We start from the raw sequence: 15236 nt of genomic DNA, 5'->3' as shown, positions 1-15236 counted from the left end.
CTCGAATTTGCTACACCTTTTCCTTTTCAAATAACATTGAGTTTTCACAGCAGGCTCATTAAAATTATTGAATGAGAATATGAAGGTAAATATGGAGGGAAATGAAGGAAAATTACATCTACTAGAAAATTTCCTCAAATGAATGTGGCCCATGCAATAATTTTAGGTTTTTCTGTACTGTTAAGAAATTATATATATATAGCAAAGCACGAGGTAGTTAAACTTGACATTTGTATTATGAAAATATGAATACCTTATTCTTAACCAAGAAAAATCAGTTGTACATTCATTTCTCATCTGCTTCACAACAAAAATGATAATAGCTAACACATGTTGAGCATATGTGTAACATGCTATTCTAAATGATTTACTTGAATAATTCCTCATAACTTTATAAGATGTAAGTACTGTTAATACTCCCATTTTACAAGTGAGAAAACGACAAATGGGGTTAGATATCCAAGGTCACACAACTAATAAATGTATATTCCTGGTAAATCTACACATTTACAGATGTCTACCTGTGAAGAATATAATCACTTTCGTAAATTTTGGCTCTAGAATTACTTACAATGCACATTTTGAAACCTATGACATTTTCCAGGATTCTTAAAATCATTCCATCAGTGTTTGTCTGTAACTGTTGTGTACACAAAAGAAATTGTTGGCTGTCAAACTAGATGCATCTTCACAGATATATAGAACAACAAATATGTCAATTGTCAATGTTGGGATGTTTCTGATAGATCATTTCTCTTTAGTAGATGGAACACATCAAGAACTTGATGAAATCAGTCTCCTTACTGCTATCACAGTATTTATTTTGTCTACCAGTCCAGAAGTTACTACCATCCCATGCCTTCAGAAGCGTTGTATTGAGAAATTTAAGGCTACTCTTGAGATAAAAGATCCTGTGGTAAGTCTCTTTAGTAGAAAGATGTTTGTAATAGGAATGTATTTAGGCTTTTGCAGAACTTTGTGATTTTGTTGGCTCCAACAAGAAGTACCAGGCTAATTTTTTTTATTTGTAGGTGTGGAGTAATTCCTTATTCTTGGGGTGACAAAGCCAAATAATAATGGTCTTATTATTTGGCCCCAAGGATACAGTGTAGTTGGAGAAAGATAAAGGAAATGTTTTTTTTAAAAATTAATTTGAAATAGAGGCATCTTAAAGTTGATATATCTTTAGAAATTATAAGGGACATCTTACAAAGTAAGATACTTTGTAGCTTATTATAGTGGATTTCCTAAAAAAGAAAGACTTCACATACCTTCAAGAACATGAAGTATTCTTTATATGAAGTATGAGACCCTCCCCAAAGCAGTACGCTCAAGTTAATCTCATTCTTTTATGACCCCTTCATTTGCTACATTAACTTCCTATTCCTTTATGCACTGTAAAATGAGTTTGTGGCACAAATTCATTGACTCCTGAAATACAAGAACCAAATTTTCTCTCAGGAAAAAATAATCATTCAAATACTGTCATAGCGAATTGGGTAAAGTATGATTTACATATTTGATGTATAGTCATCTTTTTTTTTATAAAATTTTTTTAATGTTTATTCATTTTTGAGAGAGAAACAGAGCATGAGTGGGGGGAGGGGCAGAGAGAGAGGGAGACACAGAATCTGACTTCAGACTTCGAGCTGCCAGCACAGAGCCCAACATGGGGCTCAAAGTCACAGACTATGAGATCCCAACCTGAGCCAAAGTCAGTCATTTACCCAACTGAGGCACCCAGGTACCCCAGTGTATAGTCATCTTTTGTTCTGTCCTATTTGTTGCTCTCAGCTTCATAGGAGCTTTATGTTGCAGTCTCAAAGGGTGGTTCCGCTGTGTGATGACACAAAGTTAATATGGTCCAGACATGGTTCCTTAAAACTTTAAGATCATGCCATTTGAACATTTAGATATATGTGATTTTTACCTAGAACGTTTTCTGAAATCCCCAAAATAGTTGTCACATTTGTGTCTGTGTTTGGTTCTGTTTTTTTCTTATATCACAGAGGGGCATATGAGAAGGAAAATGGGAAGTAGAGAAGAAAAAAAAAAGTTAGCCACTCATAGTTATGCTATACTGTGTAACCCATATGCCTCTTTTCTCACTCCAAACTGTCATAGCCCTTGTTAGCATGCAAATTTGAATGCCTGTGTTAAAAAAACAAAATTCAACTGAAGAAATAGTAAAGATCTTTATTGTTTTATTCAACATTTCATAAATTGGGCAGCATCCCATTTGGCAGATACAAAAGAGCTCTGAAGAGCCATACAAAATGAAAGACTTACAGACAGGAGGCAGTTAGGACAAGGAAGTTACTAGCAAAGTATGGATTGTTTCAGGCAAAGTCACCTTCCTTTGGGAGACAGCAGGGGTCTGTCAAGCAGATTACCTCACTAGTGCTGACCAGGTAATTCCAGATTGAGTGTAACTAAGTTAAGTATTAAGTCTTGGTTTGGTCACATGAGCTTTAGCACAAGTGACTCCATTTTGGGCCTGTTGTCTCCTTTTTTTTAACAATCTTCCCCCTTTTGATCATACTCTCGACTTAACTGAGAGACGGGATCCAAGTTGAAAGCATTAGCAGCCCTCCCAGCTACCACTGAAGTTCTTGCAGGGTTTGCTGATCCTCTGTGTGGTATTCACAAGTCACAACTTCAGGTTCACATTTTTTAACTTGGTCATTCTTTGTGTTCCTTTTCCGATATTTTGCACATCATTTGCATGGTGGTTAGCAGCTATGAGCATGCATTTAAAACCTTTGAGGAAAAACAGGACCAGGAAGATTTTTTTTTTTTTTTGATGTTTATTTATTGGGGGAGAGAGAGAGTGCGAGCTGAGGAGGGGCAAAAAAGAGAAGGGGAGAGAGAGAGAGAGAGAGAGAGAGAGAGAGAGAGAGAGAGAATTCCAAGCAGGCTCCATGCTGTCAGCACAGAGCCTGACGTGGGGCTTAATCTCACAGATCATGACATCATGACCTGAGTCAAAATCAAGAGTCAGACACTTAACCAGTTGAGCCACCCATGAGCCCCCAGGGAGATTATTTATTTTTTTATTTTTATTTATTTTTTTCTTAATTTTTTTTTTTTAACGTTTATTTATTTTTGAGACAGAGAGAGACAGAGCATGAACGGGGGAGGGGCAGAGAGAGAGGGAGACACAGAATCGGAAGCATGCTCCAGGCTCTGAGCCATCAGCCCAGAGCCCGACTCGGGGCTCGAACTCACGGACCGTGAGATCGTGACCTGAGCTGAAGTCGGACGCTTAACCGACTGAGCCACCCAGGCGCCCCACCCAGGGAGATTATTATAATGATTACTATCAGCAGGATATTTCCCAGCGTCTGGAGTGCACTTTGCAGCCACAGTCCCCAAGACCCAAACCAATTAAAATCCATTAAATCAAAGAAGACCCCATTGCAGGAGTCAGTTTCTTAAGTTGTGTGGCTTGTTCACAAATCTTATGTAGCTGAGTTTCAACTTCCCCAGAAGCATAGTCATGGTACAGCAAGTGGTATTGACCACAACACAGATACCTTGTTCAGCTAAAAAATAATAAAGGGCTATCCTATTATCAAGAACGACCTTCTTCTGAATTATTACTGCCTCCTTGTAGGTCTAACTCAACGTTGTAAATTCCGGGGAGTTGAGCAGTGAGGTGTCTCAGCTTGCTTATAAATAATCATATAGCGTAAGAGACATTTCCTAGGTATTGCCAGCCATCTAGACATTTGCAGGCCCAAGGAGAATGATAACCACCACAGACCAAGATAAATCATATTGGGAGCATAAACCACTCTCACCAAGGTGGCACTATTAATGGTTTCATTTGCAGGGATTATTGCATTTTCTGTATAAGCCAGGGGTCACTTAGGTTTTCCATAAATCTAGTTTGAAATAAAGAGTTGTTCTAAATGCCTTGCACAGATGAGTACTGTTGGTGAGATCTTTTCATAATTGGGGGCAGATGTGATTTAGGTAATCATAAGAACATGGGTATAAATATACTACAGTTTGCATAGGCATTTGTGTCTAATTGGGCGAGTATAGTGATAATCAGAGAAGAGTAAAAACAAGGCAGTGGATGTTCTGGCCATAAAGTCAGACTCAGTAAGTAACTTCTAAGGAGATCTATTGTAGTTTATTAAGAATGGCCTGGGAGGTACAGATGATGGCATTATCTTTCCCCAGACTAGTACCAAAGTAAAGGAAGAAAGAGAAGAGAGAATTTCATGTTTAGTTATAGTGAGAAGTCTTGATCTGACATCTTGAATAGAAGCAATCTACCTTGATGTCTGCTACTTCTCTTCCTAGTCAATTTGATTTCAAGGTCTCCAGTATTTGCACAGGACCAGATGTCCATAGGAACCGTCTTAAGTTGTGAAATACACACCCAAAGTTCAACATCTTGTACTCTGCATTGGCATCAGTTGTTGGTAGGGTCTTTTCCATGAGTCCCACATTTGCAAAAGCATCGAGTAAAACAGTAATTGTACATGATAGAAGACTTAAAAATGTCCATGGTTAAAGCTCTGATGACAGTTCATTATAAATGCAGCTGACATGAAAATTGGTTATGACACAATATTTTAAGGTAATAATGGGAATTATGACTAATAACATAATATTAGGACATGTCAGATTTCCAGGAGTTTCATTTTTTCTGTAACATTTATAACCTATACCTACATAAATACAACATAAAGAAGACTTAGTATTATTTCCTTTTGAGAATGCTTCCCACATAATTTAATATCAAATAGCCTAATCAGTTTAACAGCTTTGTTTTTATAAGGAGCAAGAACACTTCTTTTGTGATTTTCTAGGAGCCATATGAAAAATCCCGGAGTTGGTTCCAAATCAAAAGATTTCATTTAGGGGCGCCTGGGTGGCTCAGTCGGTTAAGCGTCCGACTTCAGCTCGGGTCACGATCTCACTGTCCGTGAGTTCAAGCCCCGCGTCGGGCTCTGGGCTGATGGCTCAGAGCCTAGAGCCTGCTTCCGGTTCTGTGTCTCCCTCTCTCTCTGCCCCTCCCCCGTTCATGCTCTGTCTCTCTCTGTCTCAAAAATAAATAAACGTTAAAAAAATAAAAAATAAAAAAAAAAAGATTTCATTTAGAATTAGATTTTGGAGAAGTTTACTAATAATATCAAAAGGTTTTAAAATATTTGGTCAAATAGTAGGACTATAGGTCACTGGGAAACATTACTTGGTTATCCATTTAACCAGAAAGACAGTTAAAGATTTCACAGGCAATACAGAAAGTTACATACTTGTCTTAAAAAAAACAAAAAAAACAAAAACTTAGTTCTTTTACTAGGAAAGATTGTTTTCTTAAGGAATCAAACACTTGATGGGGCGCCTGGGTGGCTCAGTCGGTTAAGCATCTGACGTCGGCTCAGGTCATGATCTCGAGGTTCGTGAGTTCAAGCCCCGCGTCAGGCTCTGTGCTGATGGCTCAGAGCGTGAAGCCTGTTTCAGATTCTGTGTCTTCCTCTCTCTCTGACCCTCCCCCGTTCATGCTCTGTCTCTCTCTGTCTCAAAAATAAATAAATGTTAAAAAAATTTTTTCAAAAAAAAGGAATCAAAGACTTGATAAAGAAAATATGAAACACGGAATTATTTTGATAAAGAATCTTTGTTTTCTAGGCAGATTATTTTAAAAGCCAAAGAAAAACCTTTATAATCTCTTATCAAGAGCAGACCAGTAATCCAAGAAAACTGTGTCCTTTTAATAGAGAGAAAACCAAATTCTAATTTTGTACCAGTGTATTTTTAATATTAAAGCTCATTTCCTTTTTTTATTTAAACAAATTTATTCCAATCTTAGGCAGCTTGACCATGCATAAAATTCCTTTCCCAAGATCCCTTATCACAAATTTTCTACAACTTTATTTTGTACCTTTGGATTTTATTCTCTGATTTTCCTCTTTCCCATTCTGAAATCACCAGCCTCACTTTAGGACAGAATTACTTTCTCTTCCCTCAACAAAATTGCATCTGCATTTCTCATGGTTTCTTTTACTGAAAACCCACATCCTACTTTCCTAGTATACAAAGATGATTCTATTATTGATTGATGCATCACAGCCACTAACTCAGGAAACAAATGGGTAAGCCCTGTGAGCTGCCTCAGCAAACTGCTCCATTCCTGGGAGTCCCAAGGCAGTTGGACACATTGAAAGCATAGCTCCTGTCTGGGTTTGCCAACACTGTTCCCAAACTCAGATAAACTAGTTGCAAGAGAAGCCAATCACTCAAGAGACAACGGTTTGGAAAAGAGAAAGGCAGAACTTTATTTTGGGTGCTGGCAGCCAGGGGAGGTGGCTCAAGCCTTAACAACTACCTCTCTGCCAACAAAATGGACACCTGGAGTTTTATAGGGGAAGAATGGGGAGATACATGCAGGAGGGCAGGCAGCACAGGATCATGGGTGGGGGTTGGTATATGTTCAGCATATGATCGTGGGCAGGGAAGGGACTGAAATGTGGTCTTCTAGGCATGCAGTTGCTATCAGGGCTTTTCTGGCCTGGCAGTCGTGTTCAGATCATTGCAAAATGTCTCTCATCAATGCATCAAGAAAATACTAAAAGAAATAAGAACAATGGGTTTCAGTTAGCATATGAGTTAAGCAATCTTGTCTATTTCTGGTCTTAACTATTGGGGTCTATAGAGGGCTTGCTGACAATTATTTCTAGTAGTTTAATTACATATATTAAAATTTTTAACCCTCGGAAACCTTAATTTTTAATGGAAAACTAAGTGAATAACTATGAACTGTTACACCAACATTCTTCAGATTGACAAATTTATGAATACATTTTGTAATTGCTCAAAAGATACTCTTCCTCATAGTAAATTTTTCCATGGAGAACCAAACATTTGGATTTTTTTAAATGTTTATTTTCTCATTTTGAGAGAGAGAGCACAAGCAGGGAAGAAGCAGAGGGATAGGGAGAGGGAGAGAATCTCAAGCAGGCTCCGTGCTGCCAGTGCAGAGCCCAGTGCAGGGCTCAAACCCACAAACCATGAGATCATGACCCGAGTCGAAACCAAGAGTCAGATGCTTAACCGACTGAGCCGCTCAGGTGCCCTGGGAACCAAACATGTTTATTAATAGACCCACCTATCTTAAGTTTCTTTGTAATAAGCCAAAAATAGATGAAACTATGTTTAGTAATTGTTTCAGTTTTTTATTTTATTTGGAAATGATCTAGATATTCAGTGATCTCTCTTTCAACTTATCTCAGTATAATTTTTAAGGTTTCAAGTTACCAAAAAGATTTTTATTTTTATTATTTATTTAATATTGTTAATGTTTATTTTTGAGAGAGAGAGAGAGAGAGCGAGTTGGGGAGGAGCAGAGAGACAGAGAGAGACAGAATCTGAAGCAGGCTCCAAGCTGTCAGCACGGGGTCAACACGGGGCTGAACTCACAAACTGTGAGATCATGACCTGAGCTGAAGTCAGTCACTTAACCAACTGAGCCACCCAGGCACCCCACCAAAAAGATTTTTAGAAACTATTTTTAAGTAGACTGATGTCAGCAGGCAAAGTCAGAGGACCCAAAGGGGTGCCACAGGGCCCGCAAAGAGGGTACTTGGCTTTGCGCATAGTGGAAATAAAACACAAGCCTAAAGGAAGCAAGAGAATTTATTGAAGACAGAGCAGATACAAACCATCTGGGGAGACTCAGAAAGAAAAAGGAACATGACTCTCATCTTTGCTAGGAAGTCTGGAGTTTTACTGAGGATGGTGGTCTGGTGTATATGTCCTCTCAGGCATCCAGGAACTGGTCAAACAAGGACTGAGTGCTCAGGTGTCTTAAATAAGTTCCTTATGCCCTGGAGCCAGGGGTCCTGGCGTCAAGGTGTTTGGAATCAGTAATAGTGGAGAACTGATAGCCCTGCCTGGTCACTCCTTAAATGTTCCCAAGTAAACAGCTTTCATTTAAAATGTTAGCCATGAGTTGGGTATGATGATGCAAACTCACTAGTTGATTAAAGAGCAGTTGGATCCAAGGGGCACCTGGGTGGCTCAGTCGGTTAAGCATTGGACTTCAGCTCAGGTTGTGATCTCTGCGGTTCATGGGTTCAAGACCCACATTGGGTTCTGTGCTGACAGCCTGGAGCCTGCTTCAGATTCCGTGTCTCCCCCTTCCCCCGCCCCCCCCCCCCCCCCCCCCCCCCGCCACACATACACTCACCCTCTTGTGTTGCCTGTCTCTTCCTCTCTCTCAATAATAAATAAACATTTTTAAAAAATTTTTTAAAAAGAGCAGTTGGGTCCACATTGTGTTTCTGCCTGCTGAGATAAGGTTATCTGCTCAAATGGCTAAAGTTTTCTTTACTAATATTTGTAGAAAAGACATTTAAGATTTGTCTTGACAGATAATCTTATGGAAGCTGTGGACTAGATTTGTGGCATGGGATTTTCTATAGCAGCTTATATATTTTTTTAAGTTTTTATTTAAATTCCAGTATAGTTAACATACAATGTTATATTAGTTTCAGGTGAAAGGTATAGCAACTCGATTCTTACTCAGTGCTCACCATGATGAGTGCACTCCTTAATCCCCATCATTTATTTTGCCCTTCCCCCACCCACCTTACCTCTGGTAACCATCAGTTTGTTCTCTAGACTTAAGAGTTGGTTTCTTGGTTTGCCCCCTCTTTTATTTTGCCCTTTGCTTGTATTTCTTAAATTCACATGAGTGAAATCATATTTGTCTTTCTCTAACTTGTTTTGCTCAGCATAATACTCTCTAGCTCCATCCACATCATTGCAGATAGCAAGATTTCATTTTTTTGATGGCTAATATTCCATTGTATAGCAGTTTATATTTTTTAAAAGCCTTTCTCCCTTTTTATTCCTTCAGTCCTAGGAATTGGGGATGGTCTAGGTAACAGTTCCCAAAGAATACCTGATAAACTATTTACATCTCAAAGGCACTGCAAAGAATGCAAGTTCTTCCAGAAAGGACTTTTGTTCCCTTTGGCCTGAATTTTTACAATACTTATAAAAGGGAAGGTTTTTAGATTGATAAAAAGGATGGGTAGATTTTGAATTGTTTCTGGAGCTTCATTTCTAGTTTTGCAAAGGTTTGTAAAGTAAGGATGGTTGCTTTTAATTCCTCAAAGAATTGATTTGCAACTTAAAAGACTTCATAGCTTGACCCACCTGTGCAGCCACATTATCTTCAGTTTGCTTTCTTATATCTGGAAGATATTCAAAGAGATGGAAATCAAAAGATGCCTGTGTTTTAGATTTAGAGTTGTGTGTTTTTGGAATGTTTTAGTGGGCACATAGTTTCATTTTAGCTTAGGGAAGGAATCCTTAAATGTTCTCATTAGGCTCTGAAAATCAGCTTCCGGTTTGGCCAACTTCTAATCATAGAGTTACTTTTTTAAAAAGTTATTTCAAATACTATGTAAGGTTTTAGCTAGGACAAATAGTAAATATTCCTGGCCATATCGAACAACCCCTTGAATTCAAAAGGCATCCTCAAAGAGGGTGCAAAAGATGTTTTATATTCCTCTCTCTCCTGGTTACTACAGAGATGTGGGAGAGTGGATTCTGGTAAGGATTATCCTCCTTAGTTGGCTTCTACCAGTTTGGCCAGGATCCCATGTGCAGGCCGTGAATGGGATTTACCTAGACAGTGTAGCTTCAGTATCTACCAGGATGTGGTGAGGTTTCCATCAATTTTAATTTTTTTTGACAATTTTCCTTGTCTATTTAAAGAATAACATAGCAGTGTACCAGAAATTCCCTCAATCTCGTCAGCTCTGGGAGGGGCCCATATGGGGCCCATATGGGGACATTCAAATTAGTATTGAAGGATTTGCACAAAACTGTTAAGAACAATCTTTTTTCCAGTATTGCAGTTAATTAATTAGAAACGAGACCTCAATTTCTGTGCCAGGGTTTTGATCACGGGCACCCAGGGGGCTGCAGTGCAGGAGGTGTTGTTTTACATACCTTTTGTGTCTTTAATTGTTTATTTGCTTTTTGCAATGAAACTTTCAGTGAAGCTATTTTGGAATCTTGAAGGCTTCTGGAAGCTTCTGCATAACAGTTAAAATTGGTATCCCATCCTTTTTGAATTTGGGAACCCTTGCTTTTAAGTGCATGTCTTACATAAATGACCTTGTCTAATTGGCACTTTCTCCATAATGGCCATTGTAATTCTAGGTTGCCTTTGGTAAGATTTTCCCATTTTTGTAGGTCTTTATGGCTACAGAGACAATAGTTGTTAGACATAAGCAGGTGCCAGAAGGTGCAGTGCTTAACTTTTTGGAATTTAAGGATCCCATTTCTTTGAAGTCTTTGGGTCTCTCGGAGCCAAACTAATACCTATGAAGGATGTGCTGCTGAGTTGGGGATTGTGTGGTGTTTTACAGTGTACTTTGCTGCAAAGAAATTTTCTTGAGGTTGGTGGGTAACCTGTGTCTGTCTAACCCACTCCATGATCAGTTTATCCTACACAGGAGTCTTAGAGTCACGTAGCAAACACTCTGACAACTTTTATGTACTCCACCTGTGCCTACCAATTTTGCAGTTTTTTGGCTTCCTAGATTTCCATCTGCAGTAGCCTTTACTTCATGTGCACATTAACACACCAGGAGTAACAAAACTGATGTTACTGCGGACTGGCCAGTAGAAGCCCTTGCGTGCACCACCAGCAATTCCCAGTGTGGAAATGAGGGCTGGGGAAGGAGCGGAACCAGAAGACCCCAACAAATGGTGACTGCAGACTGAACCACCAGTCCAACCTGTGTTTCTCCTTATCCCTGAAACCTTCGAAGTTTCCTTGGCACCACATTGCCCCAAATCTGTCAAGAAACAAAATTCAACTCAGTAAATTTTTTCAAATGTTTGTTTATTTTTGGGAGAGAGCATGAGCAGGGGAGGTACAGAAAAAGAGGGGGACAGAGGATGCGAAGCAGGCACCACACAGAGAACAGAGAGCCCAGTGTGGGGCTCGAACCCACAAACTGTGAGATGATGACCTGAGCCAAAGTCGGATGGTTAACTGAGCCACCCAGGTGCCCCTCAGTTGAGTAAATTTTAAAGATCTTACTGGCTTTATTCAACGATTCATGAAATGAATCCAAATTGAAAAGAGCTTTGAAGAGCTGGACAAAATCAAAGATTTCTAGACAGAATGGGGAGGGATGAGGAAGTTAATAGCAAAGAGTGGATTGTTTTAGGCAAAGCCACCTTCCTTGGGTGAGGGCGATATCCGGGGTCTGTCAGGCAGTTTACTTCACTAGTGCTGACCAGGTAATTATGGATTGACTGGTTTAAGATTCCAATACTGGGAGAGGTTGAAACTATAAGTTAGGCACTGAGTCTTGGTTTGGTGACATGGGACTTCTCCCAGGTGACTCCATTTTGGGCCTGTTCTCCCACTTATAATACCTGTTAGCACTTGGACTTCCAAAATTAAAGATAAATTAAGAAATAAATTTTGGGGCAACTGGGTGGCTCAGTCGGTGAGCATCCAACTTCGGCTCAGGTCATCATCTCGCGGTTCGTGAGTTCGAGCCCCGTGTCAGGCTCTGTGCTGACAGCTCAGAGCCTAGAGCCTGCTTTGGATTTTGTGTCTCCCTCTCGCTCTACTCCTCCCCCACTCACACTCTGTCTCTCTCTCAAAAATAAACCAACATTAAAAAAATAATTAAAAAAAAAAAGAAATTTCACTGGGAGTGCCTGATTTCAACTCAGGCTCTGCACTGACAGCACAGGGCCTGCTTGGGATTCTCTCTCCCTCCCTCTCTGCCTCTCCCCCACTCATCTGCATGGGCTCTTTCGCCTCTCAAAATAAATACATAAACTTAACAAGAAATTTAAACGCCTTTTTTAAGAGATTTATCTAAAAAAGTTTTTAATTCACAGTTTTTAATTCTCTTTTTATAAAAATTACATTACAATCTGCATGTTAATATAAACGTAAATTTATATTTACAGTTTATATTATTTTTGTCTCTTCCCTGATTAGGTACAAATCAAGACCTATCAGCTCCTACTTTCTATTTTCCAATATCCAAATCCAGCTGTTGCCTACCCATATATTTACTCTTTAGTATCCTCGATTGTGGAAAAATTGCAAGAAATAGACCAGAGAAAGCCAGAAGACACTACTGAGCTTCAGATCTTTCAAGAAGGCATAAAGGTCTTGGAAGCACTTGTAGCCATTGCTGAAGAACAGCACCGTAAGTGTCATCACTAAATTCATACTAAATAAAAACCTGTCCCAAATCAGAAACTTAATGTTATTTTAAATGTAAAACATTCCGTTGGTCACTTAACATTATTTTTCCACATTAAAGGTCAGTGGTTAATTCCCAGTATTGATATTATTGACCCAGTATTGATATTATTGAGTGTTAATTTGAGAGATTAGAAGGATTTTTCTTCCCCCTTCAGTGGGGAAAAACGTGTACAGATCAACAGATCAAGTGAGTTTACAACTTTGTATAACGAACATTTACACCCTTCAACCCAGAACTTATATCATTTATTTACTTGCCAGGTTCTCAGCTGGTGGCCTGTCTTCTGCCCATCCTCATTTCCTTCCTTTTGGATGATAATACTCTGGGATCAGCAACTTCCATAATGAAAAGTTTACATGACTTTGCTTTGCAACATCTCATGCAGATTGGGCCTCAGTATTCTTCAGTTTTTAAAAATGTAATGGCTTCTTCTCCAGCCCTGAAAGCCCGCCTTGAGGCTGCTATCAAGGGCAATCAGGAAAGTGTCAAAGTCAAGATACCAACATCTAAACATACCAAGAACCCTGGAAAGAATGCAAGCATCCAATTAAAGACCAATTTCCTCTGATTTTTTTTTTGTTTTAATAGTAAACACCTTAATAAAATAGTTGATTACTTCTCTTTGGGGACAAAAGTGACATTTTAGACACAAGTGCACTTGGAGGTCTGGTTGATTGTCTTAAATAGCTGTGACTTTTCAAAGTAATGTCAAACTTAACATTTTTTGTGGGTTTTTTGTTTTTCAGTTTAGTAAAACCACAGAGCTCTCACCAGGAATTTCAAGAAAGTGCTAAAAAATTGAACGTACTAAACAGCCCACTGCTTTAAAAATGAGTTGGTTTTCTTCTGACAGTCCATACACATTATGGTATACTTAATATTTTGACAGATACAGATTAGACTCTAGTATAAATTATCTGCATTTATAGTGTATCCCAATTGCTGATTGAAAATTCTGCCTTATTCAGTAATTATATTAAACTTTCTTGAATTTCTCAAACAACATAAATGATTGGAAAACTATTTAGGAAACTTGGTTTAGAATTATACAATATGTAGTAGTACAAGTTAACTACAGCCCTACAGTGTAACTTAAGATCTGGTGTCTATAAATATCATGGCTTTTCATCACCTTTTGGTTTGGCTTATATTGGGTTCAAGAAATGGAAATTTTACTTAATAGGAGGCATCTCCACTTAATTTCTCAGAGGATTTTCTGTTGCCTCTCTTCCTGACAATTTTGTTCATTTTCATTTATGACAGACATTCATATCAATGAGTTTAATATAGATTCACATCTGTATTTAGGTCAACTATGGGTTTATGTAAAACAACAAATTTAGATCATCAACAAATGCAAGTATGTTTTTTTATGAAACATATTTTAATATAGAAAAAAACCTAATGATAGAGTCATATTGGTTGAAAAAATATTTTTTAACTCTTAATGATCATTGACTCTCCTTCCACTTCAGTGTTATATGTATGAATCAAGCACTATGTCACAACATAGCATTTCCCTGTTAAAAGTTACAAACTGGAGTGATAGGGGCATGTTCAGAATTGAGAAAAAATACTTTGAGTCAAGAAAGAACAATGTGATGTACTCTATTTTATTATGTTTGTATATAAATACTCTTGTAAATTGTTCAGAATGAAAACACTTGACAAAATCTAACACTACAATCAGTTTTTTAATTTACATAAATAAAGCTAATTTTCTTTATCATTCTTGTATTTGAGATTATTTTGCCTACAAAAGATGACTGATTCATCTCACAGATTCCAGAAAATCAATTCTCTGGAGCAAATAATATACCTTCTCTGAAACTTGATATTTTTATCAGAGGAGCCCTTTCTTTGAAGCATTCTTAGCAATGGTTTGGATTCTCTATCTTCCTAATTGTGCAAATTTGAGTATACACTTACTCTTTCCTTCACCTGAATGCCCTTCTCTCTGTTGTATCTGGCAGATTCCCATTCCTTCTAGGCTTGGTTTAAATGCCACTTCCCCTTGTTAACTATCCTTAACACTTCTTACCCCCCTCTTACACCAAGCAGATTTAACGGCTTCCTCGCCTGTGTTCCTGTAATATTTTACATGTTCTTCTGTGCATGGAACATCGCATTGCATTTTAATATCTCCCTTTTAGACCACCTTCTCAAGGGAGGAATTGTGTTTTGTAATTGCCTTTGTGGCATCAAGTAGATACTTAATCACTGTTGAACTGTACTGATACAAGATGGATTTCAGCTCAGAAATCTACTTCTTTGTCAAGGCAAATGCTAGACTGGGTTGTTCTCAGGATACAACTCACTAATTTGATTTTTGAGTTCTTTTGTCTGTTTCATTTAGTTCTTTTTTTTTTTTTTTTTTTAATGTTTACTTATTTAGAGAAAGAGAGCATGAGTGAGGAAGGGGCAGAGAGAGAGGGAGACAGGATCTTAAGCAGAGCACAGAGCCTGATGCAGAGCTCAGACTCAGAAACTGTGACATCATGACTGAGCCAAAGTGGGATGGTTAATCAACTGAGCCACCCTGGCATCCCATTTAGTTTGTTCTTAAACATTAAGATTTCCTAGCAGTACCTATCAAAATAACACCACCATTCTTCACAGAGCTAGAACAAACAATTCTAAATTTTGTATGGAACCACAAAAGATGCAGAATAGCCAAAGTAATGTTGAAAAAGAAAACCAGGGGTGCCTGGGTGGCGCAGTTGGTTGAGCATCTGACTTCGGCTCAGGTCATGATCTCACTGCTCGTGAGTTCAAGACCCGCGTCGGGCTCTGTGCTGACAGTTCAGAGCCTGGAGCCTGCTTCCGATTCTGTGTCTCCCTCTCTCTCTGCTCCTCCTATGCTCATTCTTTGTCTCTCTGTGTCTCTCAATAATAAATAAATGTTTAAAAAAAAAAAAAGAAAAAGAAAACCAAAGCTGGAGGTATCACAATTCTGGA

The 15236-nt window shown here is 38.5% G+C and overlaps 1 protein-coding gene and 1 long non-coding RNA gene across 7 annotated transcripts in view; one reads left to right on the top strand and one right to left on the bottom strand.

Moving 5' to 3' along the window:
• Positions 1-14007, top strand: part of HEATR5A (HEAT repeat containing 5A) — a 121684-nt gene extending 107677 nt beyond the window's left edge. For 2 of the 4 annotated variants that reach the window (XM_042942914.1, XM_042942912.1), the window contains 3 exons: positions 765-916; positions 12005-12218; positions 12539-14007. In XM_042942914.1, coding sequence (XP_042798848.1) covers positions 765-916; positions 12005-12218; positions 12539-12846 — 674 coding nt within the window. In that variant the 3' untranslated portion in view covers positions 12847-14007. Of the gene's footprint in view, positions 1-761; positions 917-12004; positions 12219-12538 lie in introns of all 4 variants that reach the window. The other 2 variants (XM_042942913.1, XM_042942911.1) reach the window with 1 other exon arrangement.
• LOC122222434 lies at positions 6272-10836 on the bottom strand. Of its 3 annotated transcripts, none has more exons than XR_006203755.1 (3): positions 10776-10836; positions 9181-9218; positions 6272-6586 (listed from the first exon to the last, which is right to left on the bottom strand). It is a non-coding gene; the product is annotated as an uncharacterized LOC122222434 (long non-coding RNA). The 3 variants fall into 3 exon arrangements; XR_006203754.1 differs by having other exon boundaries at positions 10551-10807; XR_006203753.1 differs by lacking the exon at positions 10776-10836 and having other exon boundaries at positions 9181-9266.
• Positions 14008-15236: the final 1229 nt, after the last annotated feature.

This window comes from Panthera leo, chromosome B3 (assembly GCF_018350215.1).
Source record: "Panthera leo isolate Ple1 chromosome B3, P.leo_Ple1_pat1.1, whole genome shotgun sequence".
NCBI classification, from domain to species: domain Eukaryota; kingdom Metazoa; phylum Chordata; class Mammalia; order Carnivora; family Felidae; genus Panthera; species Panthera leo.
The sequence above is the reverse complement of the archived record's forward strand: the minus strand, read 5'-3'. Positions and strand labels throughout refer to the sequence as shown.